Consider the following 25,941-nt stretch of genomic DNA (forward strand, 5'->3'; position numbering starts at 1 on the left):
CTGAAGCTAGCCTCAACAGTGTTAACTTGTCAGGCCTTGAACAAACTGACAGAGTGGTTTGTAATTGGTTTAACCCAAGAGATTACATACTGGGAAAGCACGATGGGAAAAGATGCCAACATAGTGAAGGGAACTTATGTTAGGGGAGGCAACAAGTAGATTTACCAAGTGTAAATTCCACATACGACAGGAAATTGGAGGTTCAACGTTAATCTATGGTGAATTGTTTCAAATGCGTAAAAATCTATATATAACCATTGTTTCGTAAGAATCTAAAAATGCTGTGTGCTGTGAATCATTGAAACACTTTTGGTCCTCTCAGAGTGTTTCCCAGTGTGCACTGTTCAGCCTTGACTATCTTATTTACACACACCCTTCCATATCTCTAGTTTCCCTCTCCCCTGACTCTCAGTCTTGAAGAAGGGTCTTGACCAGAAACGGTACCCATTCCTTCTGTCCAGAGATGCTGCCTGTCCCTCTGAGTAACTCCAGCATTTTTGCGTCTAGCTTCGGCTTAAACCAGCATCTGCAGTTCCTTCCGACATAGTTGGAGAATTAGGATGGGGAAAGGGACAGAGAGAGATAGAGAAAGTGGTGATTGACACAAAATGCTGGAGTAACTCAGCGGGACAGGCAGCATCTCTGGAGAGAAGGAATGGGTGACGTTTTGGGTCAAGACCCTTCTTCAGACTGAAGGGTCTCGACCTGAAACATCACCCATTCCTTCTGTCCAGAGATGCTGCCTATCCCGCTGAGTTACTCCAGCATTTTGTATCTATCTGCAGTTCCTTCCTACACACTTGAATAAACTGACTTGTTTGAGAGACTGATCACTACTCTACAAGATGCCCCTTGTGACTGTTCCTATCTGAGCTGTAATTAAGAGGGTCCAGCATGAAGCCAGATACAGGGTACAGGTTAAACACAACATTCCCTCCAACCATTGGCAGAGTCGGGAGGGTACTGCACAGGACGATCGTCAACGATCAGGCTCCTATTCGGGTGAGGGTGTTAGGAGTAGATCCCATATTGTTGTCGGCCACCGTAAGTTATGATGCCAAAAGAATAAAGTGGAGGGAAAAGTAAATGTGGCGACTTTTCTGGATAAGATCAGTGAAGGGCTAGGATGTTATGTAGAAACGCAGTGACGTAAGATGGTATGAGTAAGATATGTACTAATGCGGTGAAATACATAAGACACCAGGTACTGTCATGATGAAACATGCAGGATGACAGGTACTGGACCGATGAAGTGAGGCACAAGGGGCAGCTCCTCGCTTTCTGGCTACACTTCAGTCCCACCATCCTCATCTTTGGGCATCTAGTGCGTTGGGGAGTGGGTAGAGCAGAGGATGTCCTGTTTCGGTTGCTCCTGGGCCTGGCCAAGCTGGCCATCCACGAGTCATGGTGCCAGGCAGAAGAGGGCTCAGCCCGAGCCGAGTGCCTGCCCCTTTTCCTGGGTTACGTCCGTGCCTGGGTGTCCCTCAGGCACCATGGGCCCACGGGCACCATGGAGGGGTTCCGGGACCGCTGGGCACCACGGGGGGTTGAATGCAGCCTGGACCAGGATTGGAACATAGTCATTTAATATTTAATATTAAGAATGTTTGGTAATGTTGTATTTGTTGATGGGTGCGATCTTACCATTTTTTTTGGTAAATGTTATTATTGTTAATTATTGAATTCATTTATCTGTGTAAAACAAAGGGAAATTTGTGTTGGGGAGAAAGTTGAAGCTGGTTTAAAATAATACGTCCTGTGGATGTATGATGAAGGCTACTGATAGGAAAAGTGCTAACATCAAACAGGAGCCCCAGGAATCTTTAGTACAAACTATAGTGGATCAGAATTTAAAAAGTAATTTAAAAAAATGAGTATGGGTAAGATCCGGAAACAACTCTCGCTGAGCAAGATAGTTTAGTGCCAGGGGTAAAGAAAAAAAAGGTGAATATGTAAAAGGAATAATTATACATCAGATGTGGTGAAGGACCAACAACAATGGGAAACATTAGCAGCAGTAGAGTGCGCACACATTGAGGAACATAAGAAGGTCGAAGGTCCTTGTACACCAGTCACTGAAAGTTGGCGTGCAGGTACAGCAGGCAGTGAAGAATGCTAATGGCATGTTGGCATTCATAATGAGAGGATTTCAGTATAGGAGTAAGGAGGTTCTTCTGCAGTTTTATAGGGCCCTGGTAAGACCACATCTGGAGTATTGTGTACAGTTTTGGGCTCCTAATTTGAGGAAGGACATCCTTGTAATTGAGGCAGTGCAGCGCAGGTTCACGAGATTGATCCCTGGGATGGCGGGACTGTCATATGAGGAAAGATTGAAAAGACTAGGCTTGAATTCACTGGAGTTTAGAAGGATGAGAGGAGATCTTATAGAAACATAAAATTATAAAAGGACTAGTCAAGCTAGATGCAGGAAAAATGTTCCCAATGTTGGGGGAGTCCAGAACCAGGGGGCACAGTCTTAGAGTTGTGAATTTGTGGAATTCTCTGCCACAGAAGGCAGTGGAGGCCAAATCACTGGATGGAGAGAGTTAGATAGAGCTCTAGGGGCTAGTGGAATCAAGGGATATGGGGAGAAGGTGGGCACAGGTTACTGATTGTGGATGATCAGCCATGATCACAATGAATGGCTCGAAGGGCCGAACGGCCTCCTCCTGCACCTATTTTCTATGCTTCGATGTTTCTATGACACTAAACGCTGGTGTAACTCAGCAGACCAGGCAGCAGCTCTGGAACATAAGTAACGATGTGGTAGAATGGTAGTGGCTCTGCTGCTTACCGACCTTCCAATGGACAGCAATGACGTTGATTGAGGAATGGTGAAGCAGATAGATAATTGACAATTAAGCAGATAGATATTGGTGGAGTGGGGACAATGGACCCTTACCTATGACAAGGGTTCTCGTGAACCCTTACCTATGACAAGGACGCTATATCAAGAAATTAGCGTCAGTCCCAGCAGCTCCGACTGGGACAGTAGTCAGAATGACAGGGTGATTGACACAAAAAACTGGAGTAAGTCAGCGGTCAGGCAGCCTCTCTGGAGAGAAGGAATAGATGACATTGTGGGTGGAGACCCTTCTTCACACTGCCTTTGGAACCTTTGACAGCCTCAGAGAAAGAGATTTTAAGTTAAGTGCTAGTCTTTAAGAGGAATAAATAGACACAGGTATTTTGGGATGTTAGCAGAGGCAAAGGAGGCTCAGGTGTTAGCAGTAGTGTGGAGAAACAAGGGAAAATTGAAGGAAGAGAAACCAGAGGGTGTGTGTTTTATTTGTGGAAAACCAGGTCACTTTGCCCTGGTGTGTAGTTCGCTCCATTAGTAACTGGGGAAGGGACAAGGATGACTCACAATTTTTATTGGAAGCTGCTAAGAGTCTTGAGTTGCTGTGGGGATGTTTCAATGTATGTGTTTGCAGACCAGCGTTCTGGTCTATCGAAGAGTTAAAGGTGTGAATGAATTCCTCGATGTGTATGATTGTGCTTTAGATTGTGTGAATGGTGTGAGGGGCTTGGGTTGCCAACTGTCCCGTATTAGCCGGGACATCCCGTATTTTGGGCGAAATTGTTTTGCCCGTATGGGACCGCCCTTGTCCCATATTAGGTCCGGACGCTGTGGGCCCTGACACTGTAGATCCCGACAGTTTAGGTCCCGACACTCCAGGTTTCCGACATTTTAGCTCCGGACAGTCTCGGTCTGGAATAAGGGTTGCCAATACGGGACAAGGTGACGTCACCCAGCCGACTGCCATGTGCTCCCGCTCCACCAATAGCAGCCGCCCGCTGGCTGGATGAGGTCATGTGGGGTGCGGGGCCGTGACGTCACCTTGTCCCGTATTTGCGAGTGAGGAAGTTGGCAACCCGAGAGGAGGCCCAAGAGCATGGTGGGAAAAGATGCCAACATGGTGAAGGGAAGTTATTTTAGGGGAGGCAACAAATAGATTTACCAAATGTCAATTCCACATGGAACAGGCAACTGGAGGTTAAACGTTGATGAATAGTAAATTGCTTCAAAGGTGTAAAATCCACATGTAACCATTGTGTTGCGGGAATATAAAAATGCTGTGGGTGCTGTGAATCTTTGAAACACTTTGGTTTCTCTCAGTATTTTTCAGTGCGCACTGATAAACCGACTTGTTTGAGAAACTCACCACTGTTCTATAACATATTCTTTGTGTAGGAAGGAACTGCAGATGGTGGTTTACACAAACGATAGACACCAAATGCTGGAGCAACTCAGCAGGTCAGGCAGCATCTCCAGAGAAAATAAATTGGTGATGTTTTGGGTCTGAAGGAGGGTCTTGACTCGAAATGTCACCTATTACTTTTCTCCAGAGATGCTGCCTGACCCGTTGAGTTACTCCAGCACTTTGTGTCGTGATGTTCTTTGAGTCCGTTCCTATTTGAGCTGTAATTAAGAGGGAACTGGGTGCCACGTGAAGCCAGATTCGCTGACTGGGTGAGGTCACGTGGTGATGTCACCTTGTCTCATATTGGTAATCCTGATTCCAGACTTGGACTGTCCGGAGCTAAAATGTCGGAAACCTAAACTGTGTCGGGACCTACAGCATCGGGGCCTACAGTGCCGGTGCCTACAGTGTCGGGGCCTACAGTGCCGGGGCCTACAGTGCTAGGGCCTCAGTGCCGGGGCCTAGAGTGTCGGGGGCTACAGTGTCGGGGCCTACAGTGCTTGGGCCTCAATGTCGGGGCCTAGAGTGTCGGCGCCTACAGTGTCGGGGCCTACAGTGTCGGGGTCTACAGTGTCGGGGCCTACAGTGTCGGGGCCTACAGTGTCGGGGCCTACAGTGCTAGGGCCTCAGTGTTGGGGCCTACAGTGTCGGGGCCTACAGTGTCGGGGCCTACAGTGTCGGGGCCTACAGTGTCGGGGCCTACAGTGTCGGGGCCTACAGTGTCGGGGCCTACAGTGTCGGGACCTACAGTGTCGGGGCCTACAGCATCTGGGCCTACAGCGTTGCGGCCTACAGTGCCGGGGCCTACAGCGTTGCGGCCTACAGTGCCGGGGCCTACAGCGTCCGGGCCTACACAACATTCCCTCCAACAGGAAACATTCCTTATTTGCTGATCGATCAGGACTAACAAAAACGTGGAACACGTGAGGGAGACGGTACCTGACTGCCGTGGCGCTGAACGACGCCGTGGAGCGGGCAGAGATGTACGGGTAGTGTTTGGTGTCCAGCTTGTCATCAATGGCATCCTGCAGGAGAAACCATCAGAGACTCTGAGCAGAAACAATGAACAACTGGCATCATTGCCCATGCATTATTGGACTCAGAATCTATTCAAAATTACCCCCTTACAATTTCTCAGTCGAAGATGGTGTTCCAGAATAAGTCAATTTAATCATATTAGTTAATTTAGTTTCATTTAGAGATACAGCGCAGAAATAGGCCCACCGGCCCACCGAGTCTGTGCCGACCAGCGATCCCGGAACATTAAAACTATCACACATCAGGGACAATTTACAATTTTACCTAGCCAATTAACCTACAAACCTGTACGAGTTTGGAGTGTGGGAGGAAACCGGAGCTCCTGGGAAAAATCCCCGCAGGTCACGGGGGTAACGCACAAACTCCGTACACACAGCTCCCGTAGTCGGGATCGAACCCGGGCCTCTGGTGCTGTAAGGCGGCAACCCTACCACTGCACCACCATGCAGCCCTTCCTATGAGTTCTATGTTATCCCACTTTCTCATCCACTCCCTGCACATTAGGGGCAATTTACAGAAGCCAATTAACCAACACCTGCATATCTTTGGGATGTGGGATGAAACCGGAGCACCCAGAGAAAACCCTCATTGTCACAGCAAGAACGTGCAAGCTCCACACAGCCAGCACCCGAGGTCAGGATGAAACCTGGGTCTCTGGTGCTGTGAGGCAGTGGGACTACCCACTGTGTCACTGTGCTGCCCAAAAGCTGGTACCCCCACCACCATGCCCTCTATGTTGAGTGTCCTATGTAAGCTAACAAACTGATGGCCCCCGATGGAAGAGGTGTTGTGGCACCAACCAATGCTCCAGGGCAAACCTAGCACATGTGGGTTGAGGTTGAAATGCCTGAGCATGGAGCTGAGTGAATCTGCACGGCAGTGTGGGAAGGCCTTGCTTCAACATTGTGTGAGTTGGCCCAGATTTGGCTTTAATGTATCTGCAGCAGTAATGTGCTTAGATAGACACAAAAAGCTGGAGTAACTCAGCGGGTCAGGCAGCATCTCTGGAGAGAAGGAATAGGTGACATTTCAGGACAAGACCTTTCTTCAGACTAAGAGTCAGAGAAAGGGAAATGAGAGATATCGACGGTGATGTAGGGTGATATGGAACAAATTAATGAAAGATATGAAAAAAAATAACAATGATAAAGGAAACAGGCCATTGTTAGCTGTGGGCTAGATGAAAATGAATTACAGACAATTAGACACAACAAGATGACTTTGAGACTAGTACAATGACTTGGGTGGGGGAGGAATGGAGAGAGAGGGGATAAATGGGTTACTTCAATGTTCTTGTTGCCTTGTGGAATTCCAACACTAATGGTGGTGCAGCGGTAGAATTACTGCCTTACAGCGCCAGAGAGCCGGGTTCGATGCCGACTATGGGTGCTGTCTGTACGGATTTTGTATGTTCTCCCCATGACCACGTGGGATTTCTCTGGGTGTTCCGGTTTCCTCCCACAGTCCAAAGACATACAAGTTTGTACGTTAATTGGCTTGGTAAAAATGATAAATTATAAATCTTTATTAAAAGATTGGAAAGACTAGGCTTGTATTCACTGGAGTTTAGAAGGATGAGAGGGGATCTTATAGAGACGTATAAAATTATAAAATGACTGGACAAGCTAGATGCAGGAAAAATGTTCCCAATGTTGGGGGAGTCCAGAACCAGGGGACACAGTCCAAGAATAAAGGGGAGGCCATTTAAAACTGAGCTGAGAAGAAACTTTTTCACCCAGAGAGTTGTGAATTTGTGGAATTCTCTGCCACAGAAGGTAGTGGAGGCCAAATCACTGGATGAATTTAAAAGAGAGTTAGATGGAACTCTAGGGGCTAGTGGAATCAAGGGATATGGGGAGAAGGCAGGCACAGGTTACTGATTGTAGATGATCAGCCATGATCACAATGAATGGCGGTGCTGGCTCAAGGGGCCAAATGGCCTCCTCCTGCACCTATTTTCTATGTTTCGATGTTTTTATGTCCCTAATGAGTGTAGGATAGTGTTAGTGTGCGGGATGGTTGCTGGTCGGCGCGGACTTGGAGGGCTGAAGGGCCTGTTTCCGGGCTGTATCTCTAAAGTCTAAAATGATTGATTTGTAAACATTGTCCACAACATAACATAAACATGGCTGCTTGCTGTCTCATTTCAGAGACGTACAGTGTCCTCCATAATGTTTGGGACAAAGACCCATCATTTAATCATATGTGGTTAAAGTGCACATTGCCAGATTTTATTAAAGGCCATTTTTATACATTTTGGTTTCACCATGTAGAAATTACAGCTGTGTTTATACATAGTTCCCCCCATTTCAGTACCCTATGATGAATCCCAGCGTTCAGTCTTTGCAGCACTAAATACAGTACCCTCCCTACAGTTTGGGACAAAGACCCATCATTTATTTATTTGCCTCTGTACTCCACAATTTGAGAATTGTAATAGAAAAAAATCACATGTGGTTAAAGTGCACATTATCAGATTTTAATAAAGACCATTTTTATACAAGGTAGACACAAAATCCTGGAGTAACTCAGGCAGCATCTCGGGAAAGAAGGAATGGGTGACATTTCGAGTCGAGACCCTTCTTCAGACTGATGTCAGGGGAGGGGGCGGGACAAAGATAGGATGTAGTCAGAGACAGGAAGACTAGTGGGAGAACTGGGAAGGGGAAGGGGAAAGAGAGGGGAAGCAGGGACTACCTGAAGTTGGAGAAGTCAATGCTGGTGTGTAAACTGCCCAAGCGAAATATGAGGTGCTGTTCCTCCAATTTGCGCTGTTTTATACATTTTGGTTTCACCATGTAGAAATTACAGCAGTGTTTATACATAGTCCCCCCATGTCAAGGCACCATTATGTTTGGGACACAGCAATGTCATGTAAATGAAAATAGTCATGTTTAGTATTTTGTTGCATATCCTTTGCATGCAATGACTGCTTGAAGTCTGTGATTCATGGACATCACCAGTCGCTGGGTGTCTTCTCTGGTGATGCTCTGCCAGGCCTGCATTGCAGCCATCTTTAGCTTAGTGTACCAACTACACGTGACATTAAGGGATCAATCAATGAATCAATCAATGCGGCTTCCGACACTGGACTGTAATGAGCGCGTTGACATTTCCAGGAGCCCTCACGTTGTTACCTTCATTGCCCGAGTCTCACCTCCATGATGTCTTTGATGAGAGGTGTCCATCGGGACAGCTGATAGGTCTGTTCACTGACGCGCTCCTTGCGTTCTGGCCTGTTCCTGCGGCGTAGAGTTGACTGAACAACAAGAACACAATGGGAACACTTAGTGGTAGTAAAAACCCATGTATCTGATAATATATCTCTACGTTCTCCAGTGCTGAATGAGAGGTAAAGGGGGAATGCTACTTGAGGACTTCTTAAAAAGCTTTATCAAACTATATCAAGCTTTATCAAACTATATCAAGGTTTACCAAACTATATCAAGCTTTATCAAAATACTCAGGTGGCGCAGTGGTAGAGTTGCTGCCTTACAGCGCCAGAGAACCAGATTTGATTCTGGCTACGGATGCTGTCTGTACGGAGTTTGCACGTTCTCCCTGTGACCGCGTGGACGTTTTCCACACTCCAAAGACGTGTAGGTGTGTAGGTTAATTGGCTTCGGTAAAATTGTAACATATCAATTGTCTCTAGTGTGTGTAGGATGGTGTTAATGTGCGGGGATCGCTGGTCAGCTTGGAGTCAGTGGGCCGAGGAGCCTGTTTCCGTGCTGTATCTCTAAACTAAACAGGTGAAATTTAAAGATTTACTCCTAAAATTAATGAATATTACAACGTCCTTTCTAAATCGCACGTACTTCCTCAAATGTGTCTCCCAGATGGTGGTCCTATGTCCGTGCCGACCAGCGGTCACCCACACACCCTAGTTCTATCCTACACAATAGGAACAATTTACAGATGCCAATTAATCTACAAATCTACATGTCTTTGAGTGTGGGAGAAAACCGGAGCACCCGGAGAAAACCCATGTGGTCACAGGGGGAACGTACAATCTCCGTACAGACAGCATCCATAGTCAGGATTGAACCCAGGTGTCTGGTACTGGAAGGCCCGCTCTACTGGGCCTCTACCGCTGAGCCACAACTCTACCGCTGCGCCACAAGTAAACTCCTGACATTTGTACCTTTTTATCCTATTAATGAATGAGGATCCACTATGTCACATAGAAACATAGAAAATAGGTGCAGGAGGAGGCCATTCATTGTGATCATGGCTGATCATCCATAATCAGTAACCCGTGCCTGCCTTCTCCCCATATCCCTTGATTCCACTAGCCCCTAGAGCTCTATCTAACTCTCTTTTAAATTCATCCAGTGAATTGGTTTCCACTGCCCTCTGTGGCAGAGAATTCCACAAATTCACAACTCTCTGGGTAAAAAAGTTTTTTTCTCACTTCAGTTTTAAATGGCCTCCCCTTTATTCTTAGACTGTGGCCCCTGGTTCTGGACTCCCCCAACATTGGGAACATTCTTCCTGCATCTAGCTTGTCCAGTCCTTTTATAATTTTATACGTAACTATAAGATCCCCTCTCATCCTTCTATAGTGGTTATGATAACCATTCTCTCAACATGTCCTACCACGTTCAAAGCCTGTGCATGTGCACTCTTGAGCAGAGTACCATTTGGCTCATCTGCTCCTCACTCCCTGGCTGCCCTCTGCCCTCGAGCACCATTCTCACTACTGTCTACCACATGTACTTTGTCATCTGCAAATTTTGAAATTTGTTTTGTGATAAAAAGGATATTGACAAAAGGGAACACCCACTGGCAACGATTAGAAACTTCCCCTGATGCTCTGCATTCCATCCGCAGATGCTGCCTGACCCACTGAGTTCCTCCAGCACTTTGTTTTTATTTCCTAAGAGTTCATTCTTTCTTAAATATGTCTGTCAAAGATTTTTAGTTTAGTTAAGTTTAGTTTAGTTAGGTTTAGTTTAGTTTCGAGATACATGTCCTTCGGCCCACCGAGTCCATGCTGACCAGTAATCCCTGCACACTAGCACTATCCAATACACTCGAGGGACAATTTTAAAATTATAATGAAGCCAATTAATCAACAAACCTGTACGTCTTTGGAGTGTAGGAGGAAACTGGAGCACCCGGAGAAAGCCCACGCCGGAGAACGTACAAACTCCGTACAGACAGCACCTGTAGTCGGTCTCTGGCGCTGTAAGGCAGCAACTCTACCGCCTTGTCTTTCACTTTAGATCCTGTTTATTTTACAATGCTTATTTTATCATGCACGGTGGCGCAGCAGTAGAGTTGCTGCCTTACAGTGGGGGTTGATGAGGGTGCAGGGAAGATCATCAGAAACCACATTTCTCACACTTAAAAATCTCAAAGGATACGCGATGCAATTGATATTTCTACAATAACTTTGCAATCCTTGGTGCTTAATGGTCTAGAAAAAGCTGGACAAACATTAAACTCCTAGAAACATTGAAAATATGTTCATATGAACAAATATGCTCAAATATGAATGCTGCCATTCATGCCAGCACCGCCATTCAATGTAATCCTGGCTGATCATCCAAAATCAGTACCCCGTTCCTGGTTTCTCCCCATATCCCTTGATTCCGTTAGCTCTAAGAGCTAAATCTAACTCTGTCTTGAATACATCTCTCTTGAATCAATATCTGCCAGCTGGTGCCCGTGTGCAGGGTTGGCGAGAGTAGGTGCCCGTACATCAGTGACGATGGGGATGCCCAGGTGCGCCATGTTGTTGATGATCTCGCTGTCCTCCGGTGGTATCTGGGCGTGCTGGATCAGCTTGTTCAGGTTCTCCTCAGTGATCCCTGGTTCACAACCAGAAACAATATGTGATACAATTGATCATTCTACAATAACTTTGCAATCCTTAATGCTGTAGAATCTCTGAACTTTGTGCATGTGCACAGAGATCTTCCACCTTCACTGCTCACTCATCAGTCAGAGGATGTGCGAGGAGTTCAAGGCTCGTTCTAATCCCGTCCCTTCACCCCCACCCCCACCTCCACCTCCCATCACCTGCACCCCACCCCACACTGCCATCAGCAGGTAGAGGCCAAGCAGACCAACGCAAAGGCAGCAGATGCTGGCAATCTGAAATGAAACCAGGACATGCCTAAGATACCTGGCTGTGGGGCAGAACAACCATCTTTCTGATGAAGGGTCAGTGAGTGAAACATCCGATCCCCCTCCACAACCTTCACTTTATTCACTGAGGCACCCATCATAATTGTCCCGGAGAGAGGAGGGTAGACCCAAAATGCTGAAGCAACTCAGCGGGTCAGGCAGCATCTCTGGAGTGAAGGAATGGGTGACGTTTCGGGTCGAGACCCTTCTTCTGACTGGTGCCAGGGGAGGGGGCGGGACAAAGATAGAATGTAGTCGGACACTACATTCAGTCTTTCCAGGTGAGGCAGAGGTTCACCTGCACCTCCTCCAATCTCATCTACTGTATCCGCTGTTCCAGGTGTCAACTTCTCTACATCGGTGAAACGAAGCGCAGGCTCGGCGATCATTTTGTTGAACACCTCCGCTCAGTCCGTCTTAACCTACCTGATCTCCTGGTGGCTCAGCACTTCAACTCCCCCTCCCACTCCCAATCTGACCTTTCTCTCCTCCATTGTTAGAGTGAGGCCCAGCGCAAATTGGAGGAACAGCACTTCATATTTCACTTGGGAAGCTTACACCCCAGCGGTATGAACATTGACTTCTCTAACTTCAGGTAGTCCCTGCTTTCCCTCTCTTCCCCTCCCCCTTCCCAGTTCTCCCACTAGTCTTCCTGTCTCCGACTATATTCCATCTTTGTCCCACCCCCTTCCCTGACATCAGTCTGAAGAAGGGTCTCAACCCGAAACGTCACCCATTCCTTCTCTCCCGAGATGCTTCCTGACCCGCTGAGTTACTCCAGCATTTTGTGTCTATCATAATTGTCCTGCTGAGTTACTCCAGCTTTTTGTGTCGATCTTCGGTTTAAACTAGGGTTGCCAACTTCCTCACTCCTAAATAAGGGACAAGGTGACGTCACCACCCCGCTCCCCACGTGACCTCACCCAACCAGCGGCCACGTGCTCCCTCTCCACCAATGGTGGCCACCCGGGCTGGGAGTCAGGTTACTACGCAACCTCCATTAGGCGGCGCCCGGGCCTACACTGTCCGGCACTACAGTGGCCCCCGGGCTACAGTGTCTGGACCTACAACGTCCAGGCATAGAGCGTCCGGGCCTACAGCGTCCGAGCCTACAGTGTCCGAGCCTACAGTGCCGTCCAGGCTTAATACGGGACAAGGGCGGTCCCGTATGGGACAAACCACTTTAGCCAAAATACGGGATGTCCCAGCTAATACGGGACAGTTGGCAATCCTAGTTTAAACCAGCATCTGCAGTTCCTTCTTACACACATCATTTTAGTTTAGTCTGGAGATACAGCATGGAAACAGGCCCTTCAGCCCACTGGCTCTGTGCCGACCAGCGATCCCTGTACACTGACACAATCCAACGCATACACGAGGGACAATTTACAATTTTACCAAAGCCAATTAACCTACAAACCTGTACATCTTTGGAGTGAGGGAAGAAACCGGGGATCACGGAAAAAGCCCATGCTGGTGACGGGGAGAACGTACAAACTCCGTACAAACAGCACCTGTGGTCAGGATCGAACCCGGGTCTCTGGCGCTATAAGGCAGCAACTCTACCGCTGCGCCACCGTATAAAATAAAATCCAACATCAACAGAGAATATTCTGAGGGATAAGATACTTGGGCAGCTTACAACCCAGCAGCATGAATATTGATTTCTCTAACCAAATAATCCTTGCATCCCCTTTCTCTCCGTCCCTCCCCCTCCCTTGTCATTCACTGTCGGCCTGTTCAGTTTCACTGTCCGTATAACTTATTCTTTTTCTCCAGACCCGCTGGTTACTCCAGCTTTTTGTGTCTGTCTTCATTTTAGATAGACAGGGACTAATTAAGGATGGCCAGCATGGTTTTGTGTGTGGGAGATCACGTCTTATGAATTTGATTGAGGCTATGGCGAGTCTGAAGGCTTGTAACTTTGTCAAAGAAGTTTATTGCGGTAGCAATATTCAGTTACAAAGATAACAACCGAGATCGCAGACGACCATTAAACTCAAACTATTCACATCGAAGTTCTCTTCCCACTGACTGGTTTTGGGCGCCAAAACCACCATGTGACCTTGCTGGCCAATCCGAGGGTTCGACTCTCAGGACCAATCCCTATGGTCACTACAAGGTTTTTGAAGAGTAACCAAAAGGGTCGATGTGGGCAAAGCCATAGACATTGTCTATATGGACTTCAGCGAGATATTTGATAAGGTTTGGCGTGGTAGGCTGTTCTGGAAGTTTAGATCACATGGGATTCGGGTGAGCTAGCCAACTGGATAGAAAATTAGCTTCATGGAAGGAAGCAGAAGCTGATGGTGGAAGGTTGTTTTTCGGACTGGAGGCCTGTGACTAGTGGTGAGCCTCAGGGATCAGTGCTGGGCCCATTGCTGTTTGTGGTTTATATCAACGACTGTACAAGGCCTGATTAGTAAGTTTGCAGATAGCACTAAAGTGGGTGCTATAGACAGTGAAGATGGTTATTAAAGATTACAGCAGAATCTTGATCAGCTGGTCAAGTGGGCTGAGTAATGGCTAATGGAGTTTAATGCAGATGAGTGCGAGGTGATGCATTTTGTGAAGTCAAATCAGGGCAGGACCTTCACAGTGAATGGCAGGGCCTTGGAGAGTGTTGTGGAGCAGAGGGGTCGAGTGTGGTAACAGATTACTGATCTTCTAGCACCAAATTCAGGTGGAGTTTGATAGGGACGCCGGAAGGATCCTCAGAAATCTTATTTTTAGATTGTTTTTTTTAGATTTTTAGATATACAGCACAGAAACAGGCCCTTCGGCCCACCGGGTCCGCGCCGCCCAGCGATCCCCGCACATTAACACTATCCTACACCCACTAGGGACAATTTTTACATTTGCCCAGCCAATTAACCTACAAACCTGTACGTCTTTGGAGTGTGGGAGGAAACCGAAGATCTCGGAGAAAACCCACGCAGGTCACGGGGAGAATGTACAAACTCCGTACAGATGGCGTCCGTAGTCAGGATAGAACCCGGGTCTCTAACACTGTAAGGCAGCAACTCTACCGCTGTGCCACCTTGCCGCCATTGTCAGGGTTACGTTTGCAGACCAGTATATTAACGTTTCTCACTCACCGTTCTTCAGGAAGATGTAAAGCAGGATGATGCGAATTTTATCGTAAGTTGTAACATTGTTGTCCAGCAGAATGGGGACAATAGCTCGCATTGGATCTTTGATCTTCTCTCCTTCTGCATCAGTTCCCATGGCTAAATCCTAACAACAAATTGACATATGCAGCACTTTATGATCATAGAATCACTGTGCACTGAAAAATCAAATTTTCATCAAGTTTGTTGCCTATCCCATTTCCCGTAACCCACATGTTCATCCAGGTCATTTTGTAAACTACAATTCAATTTGCATCCATCACATTTTCAGGCAACAAGCTTCAGATCTTAAACACAAAACGCTGGAGAGAAGTTTCGACGTTTCGGGTCGAGACCCTTCTTCAAACTGAGAGTCAGGGGAGAGGGAGACAGGGAAATAGAAGGGTAAGGTGTGAAAACACAGATCAAAGGGGATGTTGATCAAGGAAATGTTCATTGTTAGCAGAGGGGAAGGTGACAATGAGGCCTACAAACAGTAATATTTAATCAGGACAGTGGAATTAGTTAGAGAATTAGATGTTGCCTGTCCCATGGGGGTGGGGGTGGGGGTGGGGGTGGGGGTGGGGGTGGGGGTGGGGGTGGGGGTGGGGGTGGGGGTGGGGGCCTGGAACATATTGCCAGGGGTGGGGGTGGAGGCAGATGCAATAGTGGTGCTTAAGATGCTTTTAGATAGGCACATGGAATAGAGGGACAGGCTGATGGTGACAGGCTGATGGTGACAGGCTGATGGTGACAGGCTGATGGTGACAGGCTGATGGTGACAGGCTGATGGTGACAGGCTGATGGTGACAGGCTGATGGTGACAGGCTGATGGTGACAGGCTGATGGTGACAGGCTGATGAAATAATGACAGGCTGATGGTGACAGGCTGATGGTGACAGGCTGATGGTGACAGGCTGATGGTGACAGGCTGATGGTGACAGGCTGATGGTGACAGGCTGATGAAATAATGACAGGCTGATGAAAAACCTGTGGTATTGTTACATGACGTCATGATCTGATGCTAGCTGTTTCACTCAACACTATTTGAATTACCAATAATGCGTGAAACAGCAAATTGAGCACCAACAATATTTGTACAACGCATTGGCAGGGGGACAGGTATTTCCTGCTGCATTTCTAAACTCTCATTTCCCACCTGGATTTTGTTCCATAATCTAGAACATAGGATATAGAACAGTACAGCACAGGAACAGGCCCTTTGGCCCACAATGTCTGTGCTGAGCATGATACTAAGACCAACTCTTACCTGCCTGCACATACTCTATGTATGCCCAGTCCCTTCATACCCTGTGCCTATCCAAAAGGCTCTTGGAAGCCACTATCATATCTGCCTCCACCACCAACCGCAGCCATGCGTTCCAGGCACACACCACCCTCTGTGTAAAAACCAAATCCACGATGACCAATCTTGTTTACATATTTATTTTCAGTGTGCATGTTTTTATGGGTAATTGTACCAAGCCAATTAGCCTACAAACCTGTACGTCTTTGGAGTGTGGGTAGAAACCGGAGCACCTGGAGAAAACTCACCCAGGTCACGGGGAGAACGTACAAACTCCGTACAGACAGCACCCTTGGTCAGGATCAAACCTGGTTCTCTGGCGCTGTGAGGCAGCAACTCTACCGCTGCGCCACCATGCCACACTTTGTCATTGTACACAGTCATTTAAGTGCATCTAATGATCTCACCTGCTCAACACGACACAATTTATCAACAGTGCCCTGATAATGTTTCATACAGTCCTCAGCAAGGTGAAGATGTGTGGAGTACTGCAAGATAAAAGTGGACACCAGTCTCAGAATCACATCACATTCCTCAATATTACATTGTTTTAAATTGATAGAATTTCTTCAAGGTACTATAAACATAATTCGATCAGTAACCAGTAAACTAAAGGTACAATAATCCTATTCATTCCCAGTTACTCCACAGCGTCGTTATTGAGAACATAGACCATGGGTACCTTGCTCAGCTCCTTCTGATACTGAGGCATCTTCTTCAACATCTGGGACAGATCTCTCATGGTGGTCTGTAATGAGGACAAATGGCGTTACTTTCCTGCACCAGCGCTCAATGCCACAGATCTTCACTTCACAACTCAGCTCTTCACAGAGTGAAGATAATGTTGCCAGTTCCCCATCACAGATCAGCATCCCAGTTTCCCATCACCCCTCCCCACCCCATCCCCCTACCCTCCCCATCCCTCTCCCCATCCCCCCTCATCCTCTCCCCATCCCCTTCCCCATTACTCCCCATCCCCCTCCTCTCCCCATCCCCCTCCCCATCCTCCTCCCCTCCCACCCACCCCATCCCCCTCCTCATCCCCCTCCCCACCCCTCTCCCCACCCCCATCCTCACCCCCCCTCCTTCCTCCCCAGCCTCCTCCTCTCTCCCCCACCCCATCCCCCTCCCCCTCCCCATCCACCTCCCCACCCCCGCTCCCCATCCCTTTTCCCAAAACCCCTCCCCATCCCTCTCACCATCCCCCCCCTCACCCCCTCCCCATCCCCCCCTCACCTCCCCAACCCCCCTCCCCATCCCCCTCCCCTTCCCATCCCCACCCCCTTCCCCTCGAGGGGAATGCAGGAACATTCCAGGACCCCCTCATTCACCCCACGACTGTGGCCTCCATTGATGTCACGAAGTTTTCCTTTCCCAATGAATGCCTTGTGAAGTCGTGGTTACACACGTGAATATGGACATACACATACAGCACATCCAGTCATCATGTAAACACACAAATACACAAAGACCACACGCACACTTGCCCACAGAAACACAAACCTGGGGACACCTGTGAATCATACTGTCCTTATTCCTTTTCCTCGTAGAAACATGGAAAATAGGTGCAGGAGGAGGCCATTTGGCCCTTCGAGCCAGCACCGCCATTCATTGTGATCATGGCTGATCGTCCACAATCAATAACCCGTGCCTGCCTTCTCCCCATATCCCTTGATTCCACTAGCCCCTAGAGCTCTATCTAACTCTCTCTTAAATACATCCGGTGACTTGGCCTCCACTGCCCTCTGTGGCAGAGAATTCCACAAATTCACAACTCTCTGGGTGAAAAAGTTCCTTCTCACCTCAGTTTTAAATGGCTTCCCCTTAATTTTAAGACTGTGGCCCCTGGTTCTGGACTCGCCCAACATTGGGAACATTTTTACTGCATCTAGCTTGTCCAGTCCTTTTATAATTTAATAGGTTTCTATAAGATCCCCTCTCATCCTTCTAAACTCCAGTGAATACAAGCCTAGTCTTTTCAATCTTTCCTCATATGACAGTCCCGCCATCCCAGGGATCAATTTCGTGAACCTACGCTGCACTGCCTCAATTACAAGGATGTCCTTCCTCAAATTAGGAGACCAAAACTGAACACAATACTCCAGATGTGGTTTCACCAGGGCCCGATACAACTGCAGAAGAACCTCTTTACTCCTATACTGAAATCCTCTTGTTATGAAGGCCAACATGCCATTAGCTTTCTTCACTGCCTGCTGTACCTGCACGCCAACGTTCAACGACTGGTGTACAAGGACACCCAGGTCTCACTGCACCTCCCCCGTACCTAACCTGACACCATTGGGATAATAATCTGCCTCCTTGTTTTTGCCGCCAAAGTGGATAACCTCACATTTATCTACATTATACTGCATCTGCCAAGCATCGGCCCACTCACTCAACCTGTCCAGGTCACCCTGCAATCTCCTAACATCCTCTTCGCAGTTCACACTGCCACCCAGCTTTGTGTCATCCGCAAACTTGCTAGTGTTACTCCTAATTCCTTCATCCAAATCATTAATATATATGGTAAACAGTTGCGGCCCCAACACCGAGCCTTGCGGCACTCCACTCACCACTGCCTGCCATTCTGAAAAGGACCCGTTTACTCCTACTCTGCTTCCTGTCTGCCAACCAATTCTCTATCCATGTCAACACCCTACCCCTAATACCATGTGCTCTAATTCTGCCCTCTAATCTCCCGTGTGGGACCTTATCAAAGGCTTTCTGAAAGTCCAGATACACTACATCCACTGGCTTTCCTTCATCCATTTTACTTGTCACATCCTGAAAAAAATCCAGAAGATTAGTCAAGCATGATTTCCCTTTCATAAATCCATGCTGACTTGGACTTATCCTTTTACTGCTATCCAAATGCACCGTTATTACCTCTTTAATAATTGACTCCAGCATCTTCCCCACCACCGATGTCAGGCTAACTGGTCTGTAATTCCCTGTTTACTCTCGCGCTCCTTTCTTGAAAAGTGAGATAACATTAGCTACCCTCCAATCCACAGGAACTGATCCTGGAAAATAATCACCAATGCGTCCACGATTTCTATAGCCACCTCCCTGAGGACCCTGGGGTGCAGACCATCAGGCCCTGGGGATTTATCAGCCTTCAGTCCCCTCAGTCTACCCAATACTATTTCTCACCTAATGCAAATTTCTTTCAATTCCTCTGTCTCCCTAGATCCTCTGTCCTCCAGTACATCTGGGAGATTGTTTGTGTCTTCCTTTGTGAAGACTGATCCGAAGTACCTGTTCAACTCTTCCGCCATTTCCTTGTTTCCCATAATAATTTCACCTGTTTCTGCTTTCAAGGGACCCACATTTGTCTTTACTAATCTTTTTCTCTTAACTTACCTAAAGAAGCTTTTACTATCCTTCTTTATATTCTTGGCCAGCTTACCCTCGTACTTCATTTTTTCACCCTTTATTGCTACCTTCTGTTGTCTTTTGAAAGTTGCCCAATCATCTGGCTTCCTGCTACTCTTGGCTGTGTTATACATCTTTTCTTTTAGTTTTATTCCATCCCTAACTTCCCTTGTCAGCCACGGTTACCTCTTACTTGTACAAGACTGCGTTGAGTTAGGTAGGGCAGAATCTACCTTCTATCAACTCCAATCAAGGAAGTATATTTGAAATGACCCAAGATTGTAATTCCTTATCCATTATATTATTGAAGTTGGGTCACGGTAGGTGAGAATTAGAAACTCAAAAATCTGCAGATGTTGGAAATCTGAAATAAAATCAGAAAACGCTGGAAACACTCTGCATGTCAGGCGGCAACTATGAAGAGGGAAGTAGAGGCAACATTTCACAGGTAATCAGGGATGAAGGGCCTTCCACACAGCTGTCGCCTGTCCTGCTGAACACCTCTGCTCTTTGCCGTGAATATCTCCAGTGAGGGTTTGGTTTTGCCTAGTGCGGGCATGCCTGACCCTGAACAAGACAACTGGTGTCTTTATATCCCAGCAAGACGCTGAGTTTCAGGAGAGCAGTAAAAAAAGATCAGAGGTAAAGCAAAGCCAGGGAGAGGCCAAATGTGCACTAACCTTTTCCCCAGTTGCCATTCTCTTACTGGAGGAGAAGTCTTTCAATGACCGCGTCACTTCCCTGCAAAGGAAGCATTGTCCATTAAACAGAGGGGAGCCTGAGGTGCCGACGTGCTTTACACAAGCTCTGTTTTCTCCTAACACCTTCAGGAATGGTGGATGTTTGAGCACAGCAATAGACAATAGACAATAGGCCATTTGGCCCTTCGAGCCAGCACAGCACTGTTTGAATATTTGCCACCCAAAAGCATATTATCCATTCAATTCTGGGTTCGGCTTAAATAGTTTGTCTCCGGCGTTGAAATCGCTGGGGTCACACCCCCTTGTCTTTAGGGGTCAAGTCCCTAAGGCTGTAGTGGTCATGCCCCCTGGTCTGTAGGGATGACGCCATGGTCTGTGGGGGTCACGGCCTGGTCTGTAAATGTTGTCAGGCAACAATGTAGACAGACAGGCGGTTCCTCACAGTCTCACCATTCAAATGGAGAGGACAGGTTTGGAGGGATATGGGCAAAACACAGGCAAGTGAGACTAGTGTAGTTGGGACATGTTGGCCGGTGTGGGCAAGTTGGGCTGAAGGGACTGTTTCCATGCTGTACCTCACAGTGTAAGGTGACCACGGATGTGTGCACAGTCACTGTGGGAATGGGAGGGGGTTAAAGGGTTTAGCAACCGAGAGATCATGTAAGCATAAGCGGTTTGTTCAACAACCAGTAACATTGAGTAACAATATCCAATGCTGCATTGCTAACTCACTCATCTTCCTCCCTTTCCCAGCAAACTGCCCTTCACAGAGGGGAAACAACTGGCATTATTGTACAAGTCACAAGCACTTCTCACACTGATGGTACCTGGACAATAATAAACTCCAAACATAAACTCTTCCAATTATTGTGGCCTTTATTGTGAAGACTAAATAATACTCTATCAACAGTGGCACAGCTGTTAAAGCTGCTATCTCACAGCACCAGAGACCCAGGCTCAACCCTGACCTTGGGTGCTGCCTGTATGGAGTTTGTATGTTCTCCCTGTGACCACGTGGGTTTCCTCCGGGTGCTCCGCTTTCCTCCCACATCCCAAAGACGTGCGGGTATGTAGGTTAATTGGCTTCTCTAAATTATCTAGTGTGTAGGGGGTGGATGAGACACGGACTAATGTGAGGGGGTAATCAATGGTCGGCACGGTGTCATGGGTCAAAGGTCCTGTTTCCATGCTGTATGTCTGAACTAAACATAAATTAGATTTGTGGGTGGCACAGTGGCGCAGCGGTAGAGTTGCTGCCTCATAGCACCAGGGACCCGGGTTGGATCCTGACCGTGGATGCTGTCTCCCCGTGACCTCTGTGAGTTTTCTCTGGGATCTCCAATTTCCTCCCACACTCCAAAGATGAACAGGTTTGTAGGCTAATTGGTTTCGGTGACTTTGTAAAATCGTCCCTAGTGTGCGTAGTGTGCAGGGATCACTGGTCGACACAGACTCAGTGGGCCGAAGGGCCTGTTTCCGTGCTGTATCTCTAAACTAAACTAAAGTAAACAAATTAGATGTGGGTTACGATGTTAACATGGGTAACATGGCAGAAAAGATGAAGCAAAAGAATGAATGCATCTCTGACGTGGAAGCACCATCACCACAACTAGACTTCCTACCGCAACCAGAGAGCAGTCCTGAACTACTATCTACCTCATTCAAGACCCTCGGACTATCTTTGATCAGATTTTACTGGCTTTACCTTGCACTAAACATTGTTCCCTTATCATATATTTATACACTGTAAATGCCTCGATTGTAATCAAGTATTGTCTTTCCGCTGACTGGTCAGCAAGCAATAAAAGCTTTTCACTGTACCTCGGTACACATGACAATAAACTAGACTGAACCGCATTGAGCTGAGCTGATAGCCAGTAAATGCAGAGTGAGGGTAGCGTATACGTACTGAGACACCTCTGCAATATGTTTGTGGCGCAGAGTAATCCACAGATCATCATCCTCGTCCAGAAGCACCTCCTTGACCCGGTTATCTCCAATGCCGCTTGTCTCATACCTGCGGGCACAAAGACATCAACCATAGGCTGGAACAATTCTGCAGCTCCAGCGGAAATCCTCCTGGGAACAACATGTACAGTGTAGGAAGGAACTGCAGATCTACAGTTTAAACTGAAGGTAGACAGAAAATGCTGGAGTAACTCGGCGGGACAGGCAGCATCTCCGGAGGGAAGGAATGGGTGACGTTTCGGGTGAAGATCCTCCTTCAGACTGCAGTAGAGGGGTGACTGATACAAAGGACACACTGGAGGCCAGAGCAGGAGGTTTTAGAGCTCGAGAGGATTCCAGAGATAGGGGAAGGGATGAAGGCCAGGAGAGACTTGGTCAAAGGAGGCAAATGCAACCATTGCATGAACAGGAGATAATGTTTTGCAGCTGAGGCCTTCGTGAGGGGCCCGCGCAGAAGGCTGGTTGGTCGGTGTGACCTTGCCCAAAGGCTAGTAGGTCAACAGGACTGGGATTCCACCCAAAGGCTTGTTGGGACCCATCTGATGGACAGTACCGGGAGGGAGCTGGAAACGTCAGACGTGAGGAGCAAGGAGGGTGAACCGGGTAATGCCTCCAGTGCCTTCAATGTCGGCTGCAGGAGCTGCCCTGGGACACAAAGATGGCAGGGCAAGGAGAGGAGAGGAGAGGAGAGGGATGTCGGCTCACAGCAACTGCCCCAGTACATCAAGTGTGCCAGACAACTTTGGACTTTGAGTCATGGCACCAATAATGGCGGCTCCCACATGTGTAATATGTGCAAAAATTAATTTCACTGTGACACAGGTGACAAAGAAAGCATCGTGGAGCATTGAAACAAAACCGGATTTTTGTCATGTTTTTAAACTGCACGGAGCAGTGGAAGATGTAAGCCCACTCTCAGTCTTGGAAACCGGACTAACATTTGAGGATCAGCTTTATCTGAGCTTTGAATTCTAGTTGAATGAGGAGAGCTTTCTTTTATCTTTTCCCTTTTGCTTGGAAAATTTGTCCATAAGCTGAAGGCACAAGGAACTGCAGATGCCGGTTTACAATAAAAGGCACAGAGTGCTAGAGTACTCCAGTTACCCAGTGAGTTACTCTCGCACCTTGTGACTTTCCTTGCCCATGACCCAAGTTTGGATAATCTCAGTTACATCTCCATGTGGGTGTAGACTGAATGGGGGTTGGCAATTCTGCACAATGAACGTGGCCATTTCACACAGTGCGGGTAGAGGGTGGAGTGGAAGAGAAAGTGGGCTTATCTGTGGTGTCCTCATTAAAGTGGGCAGGGTGACATGGTGGCACAGCGGCAGAGTTGCTGCCTCACAGCACTGGGTTCGATCCTGACTATGGGTGCTATAAGAAAGTAACTGCAGATGCGGGTACAAATCGCAGGTATTTATTCACAAAATGCTGGAGTAACTCAGCAGGTCAGGCAGCATCTCAGGAGAGAAGGAATGGGTGACGTTTCGGGTCGATATAAGAAAGTAACTGCAGATGCGGGTACAAATCGCAGGTATTTATTCGCAAATATAATAGCATTTTGTGAATAAATACCTGCGATTTGTACCAGCATCTCCAGATACTTTCTTATATCGACCCGAAACGTCACCCATTCCTTCTCTCCTGAGATGCTGCCTGACCTGCTGAGTCACTCCAGCATTTTGTGAATAAATACTGACTATGGGTGCTGTCTGCATAGAGTTTGTGTGTTCTCCCTGTGACCTGTGCGGGCTTTCTCCGAGATCACCGGTTTCTTCCCACACTCCAAAAACGTACAGGTTTGGTATAATTGTAAATTGTCCCTAGTGTGTGTAGGATGGTGTTGGTGTGCAGGGATCGCTGGTCAGACTCTGTGGGCCAAAGGATGGTGTTGGAGTGCAAGGATCGCTGGTCAGACTCTATGTGTGTAGGATGGTGTTGGTGTGCAGGGATCGCTGGTCAGACTCTGTGGGCCAAAGGATCCATGCTGCATCTCTAAACTAAATTAAACTAAACTCCAAAGGTGTACAGGTTTTTAGGTAAATTGGCTTCTGTAAATTGTCCCCAGTGTGTAGAATAGTGCTGGTTTATGGGGTGATCACTGGTCAGCGTGGACCCGGTGGGCCGAAGGGCCTGTTCAGTGCTGTATCTGTAATATCTGAAGTCTATGTTGTGGAGAATCAGATATGGTAAATGGTGAATGTCAGAAATGCAGAGGTGAGAGCTGGCCTGAACCTGTCAGTTTTCTACCACAAGTTGCCGTGACCTCAGCGTTCTGATGTGAGCGGTGACAAGATTCTTGGTCAAGTAAAAGCAGCAGTGACTCACTTGTAAACATCGTTTTCAACAGGCAGCAGGTCGCAGGCCATGGCCTGGAAGGTCAGTTCATGGAGCACGGGGGAGACAGGGTCAAAGCCACGATCCACTATCAGCAACTGTGAGCGAGCCTTGTCTGGACCCTGCAAGCAGGTGGTTCAGGAGCTCCGGTCAAGCTACACTCTTACCTTCATTATATCAATTCATAATCAGACAACATTATTAAACAGAAATCGGAATTCATGGAAATATTTAGCAATTCAGGCATCATCAGTCAAGAGACCAACACAGTTAATGCTTCAGATCAAAGACCTTTCAGCAGTTTCATTCAGATATGTGCCAGGTGTTGCATTTTAGAAGTCAAACCAGGGTAGGACTTTCATAGTGAATGGCAAGTCCCTAGGGAGTGTTGTAGAGCAGAGGGATCAAGGAGTTCAGGAAGATAGGGTGGTGAAGAAGGCTTTTGGCATCCTGGCCTTCCTCATAAGTTCGAGGAGCAGAATTAGGCCATTCAGCCAATCAAGTCCACTCTGCCATTCAATCATGGCTGATCTATCCATCCCTCTCAACTTCATTCTCTTGCCTTCTCCCCATAATCCCTTAAAATTATCCATTGACTTGGCCTTCACAGCTGTCTGTGGAAATGATTTCCACAGATTCACCACCCTCTGACCAAAGAAATTCTTCCCCATCTCCTTTATAAAGGTACGTCCTTTTATTCTGAGGCTGTGGCCTCTGGTCCTAGACTCTCCCCTGAGTGGAAACATCCTCTCCACATCCAGTCTATCCATGCCTTTCACTCCTCAGTACGTTTCAATGAGGTCCCCCCTCATCCTTCTAAACTTCATCAGTCAGAGAATTCAGTATAGAAGTTAGGATGTTTTGTTTCAGTTGCTCAAGATGTTGATGAGGCTGTACATGGAGTACTGTGATCAGTTTTGGTCACCTCACTATGTGAAAGATGCCATTAAGCTGGAAGACAAAATGTACGAGGATGTTGCTCAGCCTTCATTTAGATCACGGCTGATCCAATCTTAGTTTCAACACCATTTCGCACTTTCTGACCTTAAAGTAGATTAATATTTGGCAGCCTCTTCACCAACTATACTCAATGCTCTATCTCTGTGCTCGAGAATTCCAGATTCACCATCGTTTGAGAGGAGCTATTCCTCTTCATCTTTGACTGAAATGGCTAACCCTTTATTGCAAAACTCTTCTCCCACATTCCTGACCCAATCCCATCCCTCCTCTCAGGGAACCATTCTCTCAACCTGTCATTCCTGACCCAATCCCATCCTTCCTCTCAGGGAACCGTCCTCTCAACCTGTCAATCCTGCTTGTATCTTCATAAAGTCTTAGAAACGTGTTTCTCTAAACTCCAACGCGCGTTGTCCCAACCTGCTTGCTCTTCCTTCAGTCCAGGCTTAAAAGGTGCACGGTCTCCAAGTGTTTGGCACCAGGCCCCTGTGAAGAGGCAACAAAACTGAGAGGATCGGTGGAAGAGCTGCAGTGGCAGAGTTGCTGCCTTACAGTGCTAGAGACCTAGGTTCAATCCTGACTTTGGGTGCTGTCTGTGCGGAGTTTGTACATTCTCCCTGTGACCTGTGCGTTTTCCCCGGGAGCTTCAGTTTCCTCCCACACTCCAAAGACGTACAGGTAATTGTAAATTGTTCCTAGTTTTGTTTAGTTTAGTTTAGAGACACAGTGTGGAAACAGGCCCTTCGGCCCACCGAGTCCACACCGACCAGCAATCCCCGCACTCACATTACCCTACACACACTAGAGAC

At 47.4% G+C, this 25,941-nt stretch overlaps 1 protein-coding gene across 2 annotated transcripts in view; it reads right to left on the reverse strand.

Annotated features, from left to right (window-relative positions):
- The window catches only part of stxbp1a (syntaxin binding protein 1a), a 121,023-nt gene that overhangs the window by 7,801 nt on the left and 87,281 nt on the right, over positions 1–25,941 (reverse strand). For both annotated transcript variants that reach the window (XM_078426367.1, XM_078426368.1), the window contains exons 9-17: positions 24,167–24,297; positions 21,780–21,887; positions 19,850–19,910; positions 16,477–16,542; positions 16,202–16,282; positions 14,477–14,615; positions 10,950–11,059; positions 8,401–8,502; positions 5,145–5,230 (exon numbers count right to left, since the gene is read on the reverse strand). In XM_078426367.1, the coding sequence (XP_078282493.1) occupies positions 5,145–5,230; positions 8,401–8,502; positions 10,950–11,059; positions 14,477–14,615; positions 16,202–16,282; positions 16,477–16,542; positions 19,850–19,910; positions 21,780–21,887; positions 24,167–24,297 (884 nt within the window). The remainder of the gene's footprint in view (positions 1–5,144; positions 5,231–8,400; positions 8,503–10,949; positions 11,060–14,476; positions 14,616–16,201; positions 16,283–16,476; positions 16,543–19,849; positions 19,911–21,779; positions 21,888–24,166; positions 24,298–25,941) is intronic.

This window comes from Rhinoraja longicauda, chromosome 31 (assembly GCF_053455715.1).
Source record: "Rhinoraja longicauda isolate Sanriku21f chromosome 31, sRhiLon1.1, whole genome shotgun sequence".
In the NCBI taxonomy this organism is placed as follows: Eukaryota; Metazoa; Chordata; class Chondrichthyes; order Rajiformes; family Arhynchobatidae; genus Rhinoraja; species Rhinoraja longicauda.